The following is an 18,180-nucleotide window of genomic DNA, read 5'->3' as shown; positions in this document are numbered from 1 at the left end:
CGCCTCCTCCTAGCTTCCAACTCATACAACAGTGTCTTTAGTCCTTCTAAAATACCAGCCAGCTGAGGAGGGGGGGGCACCATTTGTCCTCTGGTACAGAGCCACTTCCTTTGTTATTTTAAGGACTCTTACTTAAGCCACTACCACACCAGGAAGCTAGCCTGGCTATGCCAGCAATGTAATCCTTGCTGGATCCCACTGGATCCAGGAATTGGAAGGGACCTGGGCCCCATACAGCCTAACACACACACCCCAACTCACAACAGTATTTATGTATACCAGGCAAAGGCAAACTCCGGCCCTCCAGATGTTTGGGACTACCATTCCCATCATCCCAGTGGTCAGGGATGATAGGAATTGTAGTTCCAAACTTCTGGAGGGCCGGAGTTTGCCTATGCCTGATATATACCCTGCCTTTTTCCTGATGGGACTCATGGCAGGTTACATATAAAAATGAGAACTGCTAAAACGTCTTTTGAACTTGTGTTACCCTACAAAGGATGGTGGGATAAGAATGATGACCCTTCAGCCAAAAGAAGACAAACTCAGTGCGTGGAAAGAGTTCAGATTTATTACTGAAGAGTAAATCTAGAGACCACAGTGGATATCTCTGAAAAGCTGGAACCCCCCAAACAAAGAGTTGTTGTTGTTTAGTTGTTTAATCGTGTCCGACTCTTCGTGACCCCATGGACCAGAGCACGCCAGGCACCCCGTCTTCCACTGCCTCCCGCAGTTTGGTCAAACTCATGTTCGTAGCTTTGAGAACACTGTCCAACCATCTCGTCCTCTGTCGTCCCCTTCTCCTTGTGCCCTCCATCTTTCCCAGCATCAGGGTCTTTTCCAGGGAGTCTTCTCTTCTCATGAGGTGGCCAAAGTATTGGAGCCTCAGCTTCAGGATCTGTCCTTCCAGTGAGCACTCAGGGCTGATTTCCTTCAGAATGGATAGGTTTGATCTTCTTGCAGTCCATGGGACTTTCAAGAGTCTCCTCCAGCGCCATAATTCAAAAGCATCAATTCTTTGGCGATCAGCTTTCTTTATGGTCCAGCTCTCACATCCATACATCACTAGTGGGAAAACCATAGCTTTAACTATACGGACCTTTGTTGGCAAGGTGATGTCTCTGCTTTTTAAGATGCTGTCTAGGTACACACAGCTTTAATAATATTACAGGAAGGAATGCAATTGTGACAGAAACTTAAACCACCCTCACTGGCCGCCTCTATGCATTCTCAAAACGTGCTCCTATGTACTACGCAAAGCCATAGCAACAGATATCTTTAAGCAAAGTTATCAATTTGTCCCATGCAGAATATTGCACTTCTCTGCCAGTGTTATCTTGCTACATGAAGAATGTCTGAGCGTACAATGAAATTATTGTTCTGATGGCTTTGAAACCAGCCCCCAGTCTTCTGACGAAGGTCAGTCTGCCCTTGGCACGCTTTACTTATGCTGATAAGAAAATAAGAGGCAACAAGACGGAAATGCATTTTCAGTGGTATACTATCTCGATATTCACCGGTGGTCCTGAATAGTGTGCTATGCGGATTGTTGCCTAATAAAACGGTGAGGTGTTGCAGGTCCCTTTACAAGTGCCTCTGCCTCTTCCGTGACAGTTGTCGTGAGCTGCTTGGAGCAGAATTTGGAAAAACAGCACAGAAATAAACTTGAGTTTGATGGTTCTAGAGCTACACCATAAATACTTTTGTCCAGGCTTGCACTCTCTGTCTTTGACCTGGCTCTCAAGAGCAGCAAACACTGTGCTATTCTCATATTGCAGAAGTCCGGATGTCCATAACATAAGACAAACTTTATGAAACTGTTTAAAAATAAATAAATGATAATAAATGGGTCATCTCTGTTTAAAGGAAGCCATAGCTTCTCTATTGCTGAATCATTCTCCTACCCCCAAGGCCTGTTCCAGGCTCATCTGATTCACTTAAAGTGATAGTATCTTCACAGGCGTGGAGGAAATTGGTTTCTTAATGAGCTGGTTTGCTATGCCTAATAAAGGATATATTTGATTTGATAGATAGATGATAGATAGATACACACACATATATAACAAAACCCCACACCTACACTATATAAAAATATAAGCCTCACCACCCCACCCCACCCCTCCTCTCCTCCCTCTTCTTCCCCAACTTTATACTAAGGTCTCACAACAAATGTAACCGATTTGTAAGAAGGACTGCACAACCTGAAAAAAAAAGAGCAAGGCTTTGGTAAAGCAAGAAAATCCTTTTAATGAAAATATTTTTTTTTAAAAAATATATAAATAAATGCTGCCCCTTTGCACAACAGCCAATCGGATTGGAGAAGGAAGTTGCTGCCTTTGATCCTGCAGGCAGGGGCCCCGGCAAAGACTCACAACTTGGCTCCCACCTCCCTGCGCTTGCAGGCGCAGCCCGGCATGGATGCGGAGGAGGAGCAGGACCCCATGCGAGGCCTGCAAAAGGCTGCCCTTTGCTCCATCTGCCTGGAGTATTTCCAAGACCCGGTGTCCATAGACTGCGGGCACAACTTTTGCCAGGCCTGCATCGCCCAGTGCTGCGACGACGCCAGGACCCGCTTCTCCTGCCCTCACTGCCGCAGGAGGTCTTGCAAGGAAGATTTCAGGCCTAACCGGGAACTGGCGGAGATGGTGGAGATCGCCAAGCGGTTCAAGAGCCAGGTGGAAGAAGCGCCGGGAGAGAGGATGGGCAGGTGCCAGAAGCACCGCGAGCCTCTGAAACTCTTCTGCCAAGATGACCAGAGCCTGATCTGCGTGGTCTGCGACAGGTCCAAGGAGCACAAAACTCACGCAGTGCTCCCTGCCAAGGAGGCAGCCCTGGACTATAAGGTAAGAAGGCAGTTGATATAATCTTTATTGTCATTGTCCCAAGCAGAACAATGAAATTGAAAAACCTACATAAAACATTCAAAACCCCTAAAAACTCTGAAACCCCATTTTAAAATGCACTATACTATAGAGACCCCTCTATACTTATAGAGACCAAGGTATCTTGCTTTTATATGTATTTAAATATTTTCCACGATTTTTTTCAATCAACAACATTTTTTCCATTCATCTTAACACCAAATTCATCTTATCTGACTTCCCCCCCTCACCCCCACATTTCCAAGTTTCACATTTATTTTCCCTTGCAAAAACAACAAAGAAATAAACAACTACCTGACATTTAGAAGACATCTGAAGGGAAGTTTTTAATGTGTGACAACTTAATGTATTTTTAATCTTTGTTGGAAACCGCCCAGAGTGGCTGGGGAAGCCCAGCCAGATGGGCGGGGTACAAATAATAAATTATTTTTATTATTGCATATAATTACTTTTATCCAATTCATTTCCAGTTCTTATTTTTAGCTTAATTATCAAAATACTACATAAATGCTCCGGGCTGGATTTAGGTTTGATGAGGCCCTAAGCTACTGAAGGGAATGGGGCCCTTTATATGTCCAGCTGCCCTTTGTCAACAACAAATGGTGGTACCTCTGGTTACGTACTTAATTCATTCTGGAGGTCTGTTCTTAACCTGAAACTGTTCTTAACCTGAAGCACCACTTTAGCTAATGGGGCTTCCCGCTGCCGCTGCACGATTTCTGTTCTCATCCTGAAGGAAAGTTCTTAACCCGAGGTACTATTTCTGGGTTAGCGGAGTCTGTAACCTGAAGCGTATGTAACCTGAAGTGTATGTAACCCAAGGTACCACTGTATGCTATCTGGTAACTTATGGACCTAATAGGTAGCTAAAGCCATTTGCACATGTTGCCATGCAACCAGTCTGTGCAGAATGTAGGCACCCTGTATCTAGATATTTTAGGGAGCAGGCTAGCAGGCGGGGCCCATGACTTACATCCTAGGAGCCTACACAACACAAAACAAAACACTGTTGCTGTATGTAGGTTTTATTTTATTTGTTTTTCATCTTATATTTTGGAAATGTACATCCAGGTTTTTCTTTCTTTAATTTTTTGGGGGGCTCCCAAGAGAGCGGGGCCCTAAGCTATAGGTTGTTTAGCTTATACGTAAATCTGGCACAAAATGCTGCATCAATCCTGCTAATGTTTTAACACATTTACAGTGTTCCTTAACATACTTTCCCCCCCAATCTTGCTTACATTTCTTCTCGTCTTGATGCCTGATTTTCACAGTAAGTTTTGCCATTTTGGCATGCTCTTATCATCTGGATTATCCATTCTTCCTTTGTTGGCATGCCTTCTTCTTTCCACTTTTGGGCAAATAACATTCTAGCAGCCATGGTAGCGTACATAAACAGTCTCTTTAGATTCCTTGGTATTTATTCCCCTGTCCATGACCCAGGTTTCATTTCGATTTGTACTGGCAGCTAACATCTCTGACTGTGACAGTGTTGGTGGCAAATTGGATTGTGCCGATGCTATATATTTAAACCATATCCACCCACACCCAAATCCCGGGGACTGTGGTTTGCACTCTTTAAGGAGCTACAAACCACTGTCCTTAAGGTCTAGGGACAGGATGTGCTGTAAATGCATGGTTTGTACACGGTTACTGCTGGAAAATGCACGCAGCAGAAATACCATGGGATTTAGTATGAAAAGAGTCGAGAAAGTCCAAAACGATACGCTCATTTTCATGTCACTTTTAATTTGTATACCGCTTTTCTATGTTACTGTACACAAGGTGGTTTGCAGCAAAAAACTACACAACAAAGAACACCTTATAATAATCTGATCCCATGCAAAAAAAAATCATAATAAAGCATAACTTTAAAATGGAACAACATTCAATGCCCATTTTCAATGTGTTGCAGGGGGGCAGTTAATTGGGTTTTTGTTTTTATTTTGTGATTTTACATTGTAACTGCCCTGAGAGCTGTGGGTATAGAGCGGTATACAGATTTAATGATAATAATATCAAATAAAGTAATATTCAATAATCTGTTAGAATATAATGGCACACAATAACATTAACTCTTAAAACATTGGCAGGTGATAATTAAGCAGAAATTCCTTCTTAACAATTGCAATAAATAGTGAGCAAACTATGATCAATGAAAATTGAGAAACAAAGACACACAACTTTAAAAACTAATTTTTAAAAATCCCTAGACTCCTCTTCTCCCTTCCCAGCTGTTTCTGGGAGGGGCTAATTAATTGCTCAGCTGGGCTTGAATGAGCTTGGAGTGGGTGAGGCTTTTTCCCTCTGCTTTGCATTTCCTCACTGAGAAAGCTGACTTCTGCCGAATTATTTTAGAGTCTCTCTGTAGGTTTTCTTTTGGTGGGACTTTTCCAAGCAACTTCCAGCCAGGAGCACTGTGGACATAAGCCAGTTTGAGTTCGTCTGTCCTTTTAGTGAAGCAGTTCCTTGTGAAGAATTCGGCAATAACTTTGGGTGTGTGCCTTTAAAGCATGCATGTTCCCTCTAAAAGCTCTTGACCGTTGTACAGTGGTACCTCGGGTTACAGATGCTTCAGGTTACAGACTCCGCTAACCCAGAAATAGTGCTTCAGGTTAAGAACTTTGCTTCAGGATGAGAACAGAAATCGTGCTCCTGCGGCATGGCAGCAGCAGGAGGCTCCATTAGCTAAAGTAGTGCTTCAGGTTAAGAACAGTTTCAGGTTAAGTACGGACCTCCGGAACGAAATAAGTACTTAACCCGAGGTACCACTGTAGTTTATTAAGAGCTGAAGCTCTGAGGGAAGGAGTGTGCTTCATATGTACAGCATCTGCATCCTTTCCCTCAAAGAATTCTGGGTAGTGTAGTTTACCAATCACAGAGTTACAATTTCCAGCAGCCCTAAACAAACTACAGAACCCAGAATTTTGAAGGAATGAATATGCTTTGAATGTGCTTTAAAGGTGTATACAGTCAGCAGATGAATCAGGTCTGAAGACTGCAAGTGCAAAAGCAGCTTACCACTAATGGTAATATAGATTGGCGGGGGATTTACTTTTAATAATAATAATAATAATAATAATAATAATAATAATAATAATAATAATATATTTATACCCCACCCATCTGGCTGGGCTTCCCCAGCCACTGTGGGCGGCTTCCAAAAAAATATTAAAATACTGTGATACATCAAACATTAAAAGCTTCCCTAAACAGGGCTGCCTTCAGATGTCTTCTAAAAGTCTGGTAGTTGTTGTTCTCTTTGACATCTGGTGGGGCGCCACTACCGAGAAGGCCCTCTGCCTGGTTCATACTGTTGTTAATTGTATGAATAACATCTGATTTTTCTGTCCTAGCAAAAATAAGTATTTTCCTTCCCCAGGAACAAATTCAGACTGAATCACAGAGTCTTAAGAAAGAAAGAGAGAAACTGGAGGAGCTTAAACAGGCCGGTAAAAGGACAACTGAAGAAAATCTTGTAAGTCCCTCTTTTAATTAGTGCTAACCCAAACTTTGCGGGGCGGGGGTTGTGAGAACAATCTTGAAAGTTATTTGTGGAATGAATAATATCCACTGGGAGAATTGACGATGATTTTCATTATCTTCCTACGTTCGTTCACAAACTGCTCTGGGACTAAGTGATTTCTTAATTATGGTACTTCAGTTCTGACCCTGCAGTCTCTTGTGATGTGTAGGAGTCCTCATTTACCAGTGCGGCCTATTCTGACTGCTGTTGCAACATACAAATGGTCACATCTTATACACACAAGTATTTGGTGCCAAAAAAAACCCCACCCCATCCCTCATTCTGTACCTTGAACAACATTAGAAATATATAAGAAAATCTGGCATTTATGTAGCATTTTTCCTAAATGGCTCACATACATTATTACAGTATTTCTAGCCACATAGCAATACAGTGGTCCCTTGGTTCTCAAACTTAATCTGTTCTGGAAGTTCATGCCAAAACCAAAGCGTTCCAAAACCAAGGCACTCTTTCCCATAGAAAGTAATGCAAAACGGATTAATCCGTTCCAGACTTTTTTAAAAAAAGCCCAGCTAAAACAGCAATTTAACATGAATTTTACTATTTAAGGAGACCATTGATCCATAAAATGAAAGCAGTAATCAATGTACTGTACAGTGGTACCTCGGGTTACATACGCTTCAGGTTACAGACTCTGCTAACCCAGAAATATTACCTCGGGTTAAGAACTTTGCTTCAGGATGAGAACAGAAATTGTGCAGCAGCAGCGGGAGGCCCTATTAGCTAAAGTGGTGCTTCAGGTTAAGAACAGTTTCAGGTTAAGTTCTTAACCCGAGGTACCACTGTACGTGTATGTGACATGAAGTATTTTATATAGGGGCACATTCAAAAGTCAGTATACGGTCCATTCTATCCAGGCCTAAGTGTTTACAGGATTGCATTGTTAGTACTTTACCCTTCTTACTTTACCCTTTAATTCCAGGAAAAGTTGGGTGCTGAAAGGAGGAAAGTTGCATCTGCATTTGAGCTGCTGCATCAATTTCTTGAAGAACTGGAACAGCCCATTCTGGATCAACTGAATGAGCTGGAGCTGGAGATTAAGAACGGGCAGGAGGAAAACGTTGCCAAATACTCTAAGGCAGTTTCTGTCCTTGAGGACCTGATCAATGAGATGGAGGAGAAGTGTAGGCAGCCGGATAAGGAATTCCTGCAGGTGAGAACATGAATTTGTCAAGAGGTTTTGACTGAAGACTAAAATATGTGGAGTCCTGCAAGTCCCGGATTTGGCGGTGATAATAGAATCCGTGGGTTATTTTATAGGCAGAGAATTTTGTGAAGCCTTAATGCCTGAACAAATATATTGGGGCATAAGCTTTTGCAGACTTCATCAGAGGTGTGAAGTGAAATCTTAGTTAGCAGGTATATAAATGAGAAAATTGGAAGTGAAATGGCAGTGAGGTGCAAAATTTACAGTCAGTGATAATGAGAGCTTAAATACAGAGGTACCTCAGGTTACAGACGCTTCAGGTTACAGACTCCGCTAACCCAGAAATAGTAGCTCAGGTTAAGAACTTTGCTTCAGGATGAGAACAGAAATCGTGCACCGGCAGCGTAGTGGCAGCTGGAAGCCCCATTAGCTAAAGTGGTACCTCAGGTTAAGAACAGTTTCAGGTTAAGAACGGACCTCCAGAACGAATTACGTTCTTAACCCGAGGTACCACTGTATGTTAAATGGGCACAGTTTAAAACTTTTACAACAGCAGATTGGTGATAATTGCTGAATTACTGTTTTGCCGCCTGTAGTTAGGGAGCCATTCACAAGAAAGTCATGGATAGCACAGATACAGGTTAGCACTGGAAAGCTAATAACACATATTGTGTGGTAGCAAACCTTTGTCTTGATTAAATCCACAAGTGATGGTATTAAACTTCTTGAAGAATTCTAATTAACCTGTTTCACGTTGTCTTTAAGATGCTGCAAGATACTGTTTCAGTTCAAAATTTTGTTCTTTTAGAATTAGTGTTATATGGCAGCATTACCAAGTATATGCTAGCCACTGCTGCTAACATGGCTCTGGTTAATAGATTGCTAGGTTCTCTGTTTCAAGAGTATGGAAAAAGTAAAAATAGCCATATTGGTCCATAAAAAAATCTGACAAAATGAATTTCCTTCCCGGAGGGCCTTGGTATAACCCTAAACCCATTTAGCACTTATCAGAGAGCCTCATTTGCACGTCTCCAACTACCTTGCGGGTGGCGACGCGGGTGGCGCTGTGGGTTAAACCACAGAGCCTAGGACTTGCTGATCAGAAGGTCGGCGGTTCGAATCCCCACGACGGAGTGAGCTCCCGTTGCTCGGTCCCTGCTCCTGCCAACCTAGCAGTTCGAAAGCATGTCAAAGTGCAAGTAGATAAATAGGTACCGCTCCGGCGGGAAGGTAAACGGCGTTTCTGTGCGCTGCTCTGGTTCTCCAGAAGCGGCTTAGTCATGCTGGCCACATGACCCGGAAGCTGTACGCCGGCTCCCTTGGCCAATAAAGCGAGATGAGCACCGCAACCCCAAAGTCAGTCACGACTGGACCTAATGGTCAGGGGTCCCTTTACTTTTACCTTTAACTACCTTCCACGTTTCATCTTGGAAGGTTTCTTCCATATTCATGGCTTCACCACCAGCCATTCCCTTCTCACGCTTCCTCCTTTCTATGTTTTGCCATCTAGCCCGATGAAGAGTTCAGGAGACCTTGAAAGCTTGCATGCTACCATGTGACGTTTGGGTTAGCCTGATAAAGGGGTTGCTTAAATAATGGATTTTGTGATCATCAGCATGTCTGCTCTTAAGATTAGCTGAAGGAAGCAGAATGGCCTTGGAAGGATTGTATGTCCATAATGCGAATTTCATTTTCCTCTGCTTTTTCACCCTTCTAGAATGTCAAGGACACTTTGAGCAGGTATGTATGTGGCCCTTTCCATCTCCTCCTTCTGTAAAGGGGCTGAGGACTGACTTCATATGTGCATGTCCTGGGATAGCTCAGTTGGTAGAAGAGCATGAGACTCTTCATCTCTGGGTTCAAGCCCTGCACCGGGCAGAAAGATTCCTACATTGCGGGGATGACCCTCCCTTCCAGCTCTGAAATGCTATAATTCTAGGTCCATCATCTGAGCACTGAATGCATGATACCTTACAGGTAAATGTGTGCATTGGCTCCGCTGAAAACAAAAGGAGCTGGTTGGATGTGGGTCGGTAAAGACTTGAAATGGTGGCGAATCAGCAAAGATCAGGCTGGAGTTGGGGCACAGCGTGAAATGACCCTAAAGGTTGCTTACAATAGATGGTGATACTTATGCACAAACCCACAGAATCTAGCAGTCCTGAGTCCCCTGGCTGATGGATGGTGGAAGAATAGGCTCCTCTTTGGCTCTGCAGTCCCAGAGCTGAGTAGATTTCCAGCAGGATGGGAAGTAAACTCCCTGCAGCAACTTCTTTTGTGACCAGTGATTGGAGCCAGGCTGGTCATCTCTTTGCTCTGGTGTTCTTCAGCTTTCAGTTCCGCAGTGCCAGAAGAGGTTTAAATAAACAGAATGTGTGAAGTAAGGGCTTATCCACACTTTTCAGGCTCAGGTCTCCGCTTAAAAGCTCTGGGTCCAAGCATTTTTCTTTTTTTGTCCTGGAGTTTCCTCTATGAAAACCGCTCTTTAGCTCTCAGTTGGAGCAAATGTCAATTTGGGCTTTCCATGGATTGCTATTTGTTCCAAGTGAACTTTAAAGAGTGGGTTTTCTTTTTTCAAATAGATTTTTCTTAGGGTTTAAGAAGAAAAATACAAAGATTACTATTGAATATCTTTTTTGTCCAAACTAAAAGATTAATCTAAAGGCTAAAAAGAGAAAGGAAATAGGAGAAAGGAAATAAGAGAGAGAGAGAGAAAGGATGATATAGAGAAAAAGGAATAGGAAATGATTTAAAAGAGTGAAAGAAAAGTTGAGAAGCTAAAAAACCTTTATTGAAGGTTTTTAACACACTGAGCACTAAAATCCAAACACGTTTATAAAAAGATAATTAAACGCATTACAGTGGTACCTCGGGTTACATACACTTCAGGTTACAGACTCTGCTAACCCAGAAATATTACCTTGGGTTAAGAACTTTGCTTCAGGATGAGAACAGAAATTGTGCTCCATTGGCGCAGCAGAAGCAGGAGGCCCCATTAGCTAAAGTGGTGCTTCAGGTTAAGAACAGTTTCATGTTAAGTATGGACCTCCGGAATGAATTAAGTATTTAACCTGAGGTACCATTGTATAGCGAAGAAGAATAAAGAGAGGGAAAATATAAAATAGAATACTCATGATCCTTACAAAACACAATTATATTAAAAATATAAAGAGAAAAAAGAACAAAGGAGACATAATTAAGATAATAGAAAATAATAGAAAAATACATAAAAAGAAGCCCTAAAGGGCAGTTTTTTGTGGGGAAAGCTGTGGAACAAAAAAGAAAAAAGGTTGTTCAGATATGGAGCTTTAAAGCTCAGACTGTGCCTGGAAAGAGCAGAGGAAAGTTAAGTGTGGATGAGCCCTAAGAGTCAATGCAGAGAGCAGAAAAGGGAAGAAATGTGGGAGATGACAAGAACAGATCAGAGGAACCGATCAAGACAGTGGAAACGGGATTGATGGTAAGAAGTCCGATCAAAAGAGCATTGGATGCCAGAAAGCATTCTTAAAATAATAATAATAATAATAATAATAATAATAAATGCCAGAAAGCATTTTGATAAGGTGCAGCAAGGGAAGCCTATAGAAAACCTAGTTCCTAGGCTGTGTCTGCTCAATCCCAAGTTATCTTGCCACAGAATGCCTTCCAGAATAATTTCAGTGAGTTTTCCTCTTGCCTAGGTCTAAGAAGAGACCATTTCCTTTGGAGGAGGTTCCTCCAGATGTAAGAGAGAAACTCAGTGCATTTTCTCAGAAAAACATTTCCCTAGCAGAAACCCTGAAAAGAGTCAAAGGTAAAGGACAATTGGCCAAAGTCCTGTTTCTCCATCATTTCTTGCTCTGGCCTTTCCAACTTTCTTACTGGGTTTTTCTCCTGACAGTCCTACACTTTTGCTCCTTCAGTGTATTTGGAATGTATCTGGTTTTGTCAGTGGGGAGAATAATAATAATAATAATAATAATAATAATAATAATAATAATAATTTATACCCCGCCCATCTGGTTGGGCTGAGAGAAGTATGCAGAAAAGACTCTCCTAAACCTATACTTGAGTATCAATATTAAACAGTACAGATAAATCTGTTTTACACCAGGAACCTTAGGCAAAAGGAGAATAATAATTTTGCACATTGATTCTGCCCCTTAGTCCCTGGTATTTGACACGTAGGATTCTAGACTCTCCTTCTGTCTCTGAACTTCAGCTTCTTTCTCCAATATTTAGTATGAAATTGGAAGCCTTATGTCATATTATTCCCCCCTTTTTTTCTAGAGTCTTTGTTACTTGAACTCCAAGAGAAAGAAGACGATAAGAAGTCTTTAGAAATAGGTGTGTAGAAAAACAATTCAGAAAACGATAATATTAATTACATAAAAACAAAATAGAATTTGTGTGGTGGCCCATGGAATAAAAAAAACAATAAAACCAAAGCAAAATGGTATAAAAATGCTTCATCTAAAGGAAGAAGAACTTCCCCCATGTAATCTGGCCGAAGAAAGGGTTATAGGGTTGCATACAGCTAGCTTTTGTTCAGTCACACAGGCATTAATTTCAATGGATCAACTCTGAGTAAAAGTAAGTTGGATGCAGCCCTACAGCAGCACACATTTGGGGCTCTGAATTTGCTAAGCAAGGATAAATTTCTGCGGCATGGAAGCAACTTTGCAGGAAATACAAGTACATTCTTGTGGTATGTGTTGTTGTGAAAAGCACTACTGTGGGAGCAGGGCCAGGCCAGGAGTCCCTGAACAAGCTTCCCTCTGTCCCTGTGTGCCGCCTTGGTAGATCTTCCATCAAGGACATTAAGATAGTGGCTGCATCTGCATCTATTTTGCCTGGTCCTCCTCTGCTGGGTGTTGCTGCCTTTCCCTGTCGCTGCACATGGATGCCTCCCTTCTCTCCAGAAGCTTACAGACCCTCCAAGTGCCCCTGTTTTCCAGGGACAGTCCTGGATTTACAGAAGCCATCCCGGTTTCTGATTTGATCCCGAAATGTCCCACTTTCCCCTGCTTTTATTGGAGAAATGTTGGAGGGTTATCCAACCCCCGAGCCATCTGAAGACAGCCCTGTATAGGGAGGGTTTTAAATTTTTTAAAAAATGTTTTCTTGTGTTTTTATATATGTTGGAAGCCACCCAGAGTGGCTGGGGCAACCCAGTCAGATGGGCGGGGAATAATAATAATAATAGAGTCATACCTCAGGTTACAGACGCTTCAGGTTGCGTTTTTTCGGGTTATGGACCGCTGAAACCCAGAAGTACCGGAACGGGTTACCTCTGGGTTTCTGCGGTCGCGCATGCGCAGAAGCGCCAAATCGCGCTTTGTACATGCAGAGATGCACAGCTGCAGGTTGCGAACGCTGCGGGTTGCAAATGTGCATCCCGCACGGATCACGTTCGCAACCCGAGCGTCCACTGTAATAGGATAGGACGTCCCTATTTTCATCAGAGAAATGTTGGCGAGTATGAGCAGGGGCACTCGACACAGCTCAAGTACGCGATGTTGGGGCCCTGTGGCATTAAAAACAAGATGGCTGCCACCCCACCTACTTTGCTCGCCACTCTGACTGATATATTTTCAAAATATAAACACAAAGCAGGACCAGTGGCTTGGGGAAGAGTCGCAAAGGCCAGGTAGAGAGGTTTGTAGGCCTGCATTTGGGGCCTGGGCCTGAGGTTCCCCACCCCACCCACGCTGGTTCCTAGCTTTGAATGGCCAATGGGTGAAGTCAGATTAAATGTGGCTCCTGTCAGTCTTGTGTCTGCCAGGCCCAAAAGACTGCAGGGTTCAGTGAACCCCAGGATGAGCTGCGATGGGTGACGGAAACAGAAAGCATTGTGAAATCTTGGCTGTATAGAGAAGGCTGCGCAGGTGCGCGAGGCCTTGGCTGAAAAGGCATTGTTTCCTGGCCCGGCGAGTGCTGACGCCACAAGACTGGGAGAGGTGCCAAAGTGACGTTTGTTTTGACATTTATTGTGGGTAAACAGAGTTCTGGGTCAGGAATCTTTTAGGTTTAAAGTAGGTGAGCTGCAGGGAGCATTGCAAGATGTCATTTGTAACATACTGTGATGTGTGACTAGATTTTCTGGTTGTAGCCAACTAAATCACTGCATGTACAGAACAGTTGCCACGAATGCAACAGAGCTTCCCTTTACCCTTCGACACACACCCCAACCTGCTCTGAGTTTTCACCAACACAACAGAGCAGATTTTAGGGTGCTTTGAGGGGTGGAGAGAGACAAGAAGTTCTGCTGCACTCACAGAAGTCATTCTGTGCACACAGTGATAACAGCTGCATGGAAGGAACCCTTCTTGCTTCCCTAGTTGCCTTGATTCTTTATCCACAGTCCATTTACTGAGCCTTCAGTTCATTCCAGTTGCAATATTGAGCTGTTCTCTCTTACCTGTTTAGCCTCACCCACTGCAGTTCTGAATCCCGATTCTTTTCCCCCCAATGGTGGATTGGCCAGGGAGGTTAGCTGAGACTGGAAGCCACTGTGTTGAACCCAAAGGGGAACTGTTCCGGAAGTTTTGCTTACGCCATCTTGGTAGTCAGGATAACCCACAACTAATCTGTAGTCACTGTAGCAATGAGCCCATATATTCACTTGCATTGATATGAGCTAACAGACTTGCTTTGATTCGTTACCCTTATCCGGGAAGCTTCGGGTGCTGGGCTCTGAGCCCAGAAAAGGGGAACAATCTGTAAAACTTGGGTATTTGCCACCTATGCCCTCATCTGGGCAGACGAAGCGTTGGGAAGTCCTAGACAAAGTGTATAAAGAATGTTTGTGTGTTTGCTTGGGTGCAGACAAGCCATCTCCTTGCTGTGGTGTCCACCCCAAATGTCTAACGGCTAGGAGACCTGGCAGACTTTAAGTTTACACCTTTTTTTAATAAAGCACTGGGACTGAACATACAGAGGGATAGCTCAGTTGGTAGAGCATGAGACTCTTAATCTCAGGCTCGTAGGTTCAAGCCTCACATTGGGCAAAAAAATTACTGCATTGCAGGGGGTTGGACTAGATGACCCTCGTGATCCCTTCTAACTCTGTAAATTGTAATTGTATTTTCTCACTCTGGCGTTTTTGGCATCCTTCAGTATACCTCAGGGGTCAGCAAACTTTTCCAGCAGAGGGCCGGTCCACTGTCCCTCAGACCTTGTGGGGGGCCAGACTATATTTTGAAAAAATAAGAATGAACGAATTCCTATGCCCCACAAATAACCCAGAGATGCATTTTAAATAAAAGGGCACATTCTCCTCATGTAAAAACACGCTGATTCCCCCACCGTCTGCGGGCCGGATTTAGAAGGCGATTGGGCCGGATCCGGCCCATGAGCCTTAGTTTGCCTAACCATGCTCTAATTCCATGAGACAGACTCGCCTTCGACGATTCCAACGCAGGGGTGGGAAATCCGTGGCCTTTCATATGTTACCTGACTACAACGCCCATCATTTCTGAACTGTTGGCCATGCTGGTAGACTGATGGAGTCCAGTGATGTCTGGAAGATAACACTCTTCTTTCTCTGCTTATAAAGTCTAGAATGTAAGACCACCACCACCAAGACCACCCTAGAAGGCAATTGAGCTGGATCCGGCCCCCGGGCCTTAGTTTGCCTACCCATGGTATACCTTCACCCAACCACTCCCATGCGCACTCCTTTGGGCTAGTGGTTCAGAACAGTCACCGTAAGGCTCACGTGCCGCCTTGAGGTAAACAGGAGATGTTAGTGGCAAGCCTTAACTTTCTGTTCCTCTCTTCTCTATTTGCAGCCAGTGTGACCCTGGATCCGGGCACAGCGGGCCCCTACCTCATCCTTTCTGACGACGGGAAAAGTGTGTGGTTGGGCGACACCCGTCAGAAACGTCCCGGCTCTCGGGGCCGGTTTAACGTGTACCCCTGTGTGCTGGGCTGCGAAGGGTTTGTCTCGGGGAAGCACTCCTGGGTGGTTGAGGTGGAGTCAGGTGGGAGTTGGGCTGTGGGTGTAGCCCAAGAGTCTGTGAAAAGGAAGAAGAAACTCAACTTCCGGCCTGAACAGGGGGTCTGGGCTTTGGAGCATTTGGGAGCCAATCATTACAGAGCTTTGACATCCCCTCCAACCCCGCTGCCCCTGAGAAAGGCCTACAAAAGAATCCAAGTGCATCTCGACTACGAAGCAGGTCAGGTGACCTTTTTTGATGCAGAGAATGAAGACTTGATCTTCGCCTTCCCATCCAGCCGCTTTGCAGGGGATATAATTCATCCCTGGATGTGGGTGGGGCTCCGGTCCCGGCTCAGACTGTGTCCCTAACTTTACATGCACTCTGGAGTAATGGAAGTTGATGTTGTTTGGCCTATGAGCGGAGGAAAAGCATCTTAGGCTTATTCACTTCCTTGCCCCCTCCCAAAGAAATGTACTGCAAATCTGTATTTTTCCAGACACTGGTGAGAGACTCCAGTTTCAACGTGAACACAGCTTGTGTTTCAGCTACTGGAAAAATTGCACGAGAATTTACTGGCCAACTGAAAAGCTATAAAATTATTGGAAGTTTCTGTTATGCGTAGAATAGGATAATGTTACCCACACAGGAAGGGAACAGGGTGGTGGCGGGTGTGGTTTTTTGTGTGGATTATACTACACATTCCAATGTATTCTGGGCCAGCCTTTGCCAGCATGAAACCCTCCATATATTAGCTGCCTGGGGCTTATGGGAATTGTAGTCCAAAGCTAATTGTTGTCCAAAGCGTATGGAGGGAGCCAGGTTGTATTGCTAGCTTGGCTGGGAAGAGTGGACTTCTTGCAACTAGCCTGCACCAGAGGGACAGCATTTGTATTTTAATGCAGCCCCAGACTAAAGTAGATCTTCTTGCTGTTAAAAAATAGTGCAAAAGGGAAAGGGACAGCACCACATCCCATCTAGGAAATAAATTACTAGATGTAAGATACTGAGCCATGAGGATGAAATAGCTCACTAAGGCCTGTACTCCCAGTTTGCTTCTCTGAGAGATTCGGCGAAGAGTTAAACTGCAGTGACAGTAACGTAGCATGGACCTTCTGAAAGATGTTCTTTTTGGTTGGATTTAGCACGTTAAGGGAGATTGGTAGGGTTCCTCACAATTGAGGGGTTTGAGGAGAACGAAAGCAGGGCAGCTGGGTAGGGTTTCTTCAATCAAATCTTTACCGTGTCCTGTTAAAGTGAATTAACAATTCATAACCGAAAATAAATGGTTATAATGTTCTTGTCAGTAGTGTGTATGTGTCCATAGAAGGTATTAAGAGAAAAGTGTGGGTTATTGTCAAATGGAAAAGGGAGCCGGGATTTATTATTACGGGAGGGGCTTATTTCCGTGTTGGAACTGGTGGGAATTTTGGTTTCTCCAGCATTCACGTACATTGCAAGGAAGCATGAAGTTGGCTTTACTCAGAGTAGGCACGTGAGAATCCAAGCCCATGTCCCATTTCAGACTTCTCTTGCTGTTCAGACTTCTTGTTGAATGCAGTTTCAAATTGGTCCTCAAGTGTGCAGCTTATAAAACCATACAGTTGTGAACCATACCCAGCTGTATTGCGGTAGTTAAAACGCCTGGCATTGTACTCAATGTATCATACTCAAGAGTAGGCCCGTTGAAACGAAGGGACATAACTAACAAGGCACATGGATTTCAGTGGGTCTGTTTTTAGCTGGATGCAGCGCAAGCCCGCTGAGCTCAAAAGCTCCTTGTTCAGAGAGCTCAGGCTAGGAGCTTGGTCCTTCCACAAGCTGCTATCCCTCGACCTTTCTAAAAGAGGAATACTGAATTACTGAAAGAATGTAGATGAAGCACCTTCACCCTAGAAAGGTACCCTAAAACTTGGCCCTCCAGCTGTTTTGGGACTACAACTCCCATCATCCCTGGCTAACAGGACCAGTGGTCAGGGATGATGGGAATTGTAGTCCCAAAACAGCTGGAGGGCCGAGTTTGGGGGGTGGCTGCCCTAGAAATAGTAACTGCTAGCAGGGGGGCATTGTTAGGGGTTGGCCAAGAGGGTCTGAGCCTCATGTAAATTGTGCCAAGCCTTTGATCTGTCACTGCCCCCTTTTTTTGTAGAATAAAAGTCTTGCTTCCAACGCAGCTAGATGCTTTTAGAAGCTCTCAGCAGTATTTCTGTTCACGCTTTTTTTAAAAAGCCACTTAAATGCAGGGGTGGGCACCTTGTCGCTTTCCACATATCGTAGGGCCAGAAGGGGCACCCAAAGGTGCTCAAGTCCAGCCCCCTGCAACGCAGAAATCACAGTTAAAGAATCCCTCACAGATGGCCATCCAACCTTTGCTTAAAAACCTCGAAGGCAACTCCTCAACCTTCCGAGGGAGCCCGCTCAACTTTTGAACAACTGTTACTGTCAGAAAGCTTATTCCTAATGATTGGTCAGAATTCCTTTCTTGCCGCATGGACCCATTGCTTTGGGTCCTAACCTCTGGAGCAGGAGAAGGCTTGCTTCATCATCAATGTGGCAGCCCTTCAGATATTTGACAATCACATACCATGTTGTTGGACTCCCAACTCAACATCGGCCCTAGCCACCGTGGCAAATGAGCAGGGATGATGAGAGTTAACAGTCCTGCCAACGTTTTGAGGGCCACAAATT

The 18,180-nt window shown here is 44.0% G+C and overlaps 1 protein-coding gene across 1 annotated transcript in view; it reads left to right on the top strand.

The window, feature by feature from the left end:
- The first annotated feature begins 2,355 nt into the window (after window positions 1-2,355).
- LOC310758116 (uncharacterized protein) overlaps window positions 2,356-18,180 on the top strand; it is a 36,818-nt gene continuing 20,993 nt past the window's right edge. Inside the window, exons 1-7 of the mRNA XM_083604052.1 lie at window positions 2,356-2,843; window positions 6,262-6,357; window positions 7,349-7,579; window positions 9,291-9,313; window positions 11,254-11,366; window positions 11,843-11,899; window positions 15,346-15,858. Of these exons, the coding sequence (XP_083460178.1) occupies window positions 2,415-2,843; window positions 6,262-6,357; window positions 7,349-7,579; window positions 9,291-9,313; window positions 11,254-11,366; window positions 11,843-11,899; window positions 15,346-15,858 (1,462 nt within the window). The 5' untranslated portion in view covers window positions 2,356-2,414. The remainder of the gene's footprint in view (window positions 2,844-6,261; window positions 6,358-7,348; window positions 7,580-9,290; window positions 9,314-11,253; window positions 11,367-11,842; window positions 11,900-15,345; window positions 15,859-18,180) is intronic.

The sequence above is a fragment of the Podarcis filfolensis genome (assembly GCF_964270895.1).
Source record: "Podarcis filfolensis genome assembly, chromosome: 2".
Lineage (NCBI taxonomy): Eukaryota > Metazoa > Chordata > Lepidosauria > Squamata > Lacertidae > Podarcis > Podarcis filfolensis.
Note: the sequence above shows the minus strand (reverse complement) of the source record. Positions and strands in the feature narration are given on the sequence as shown.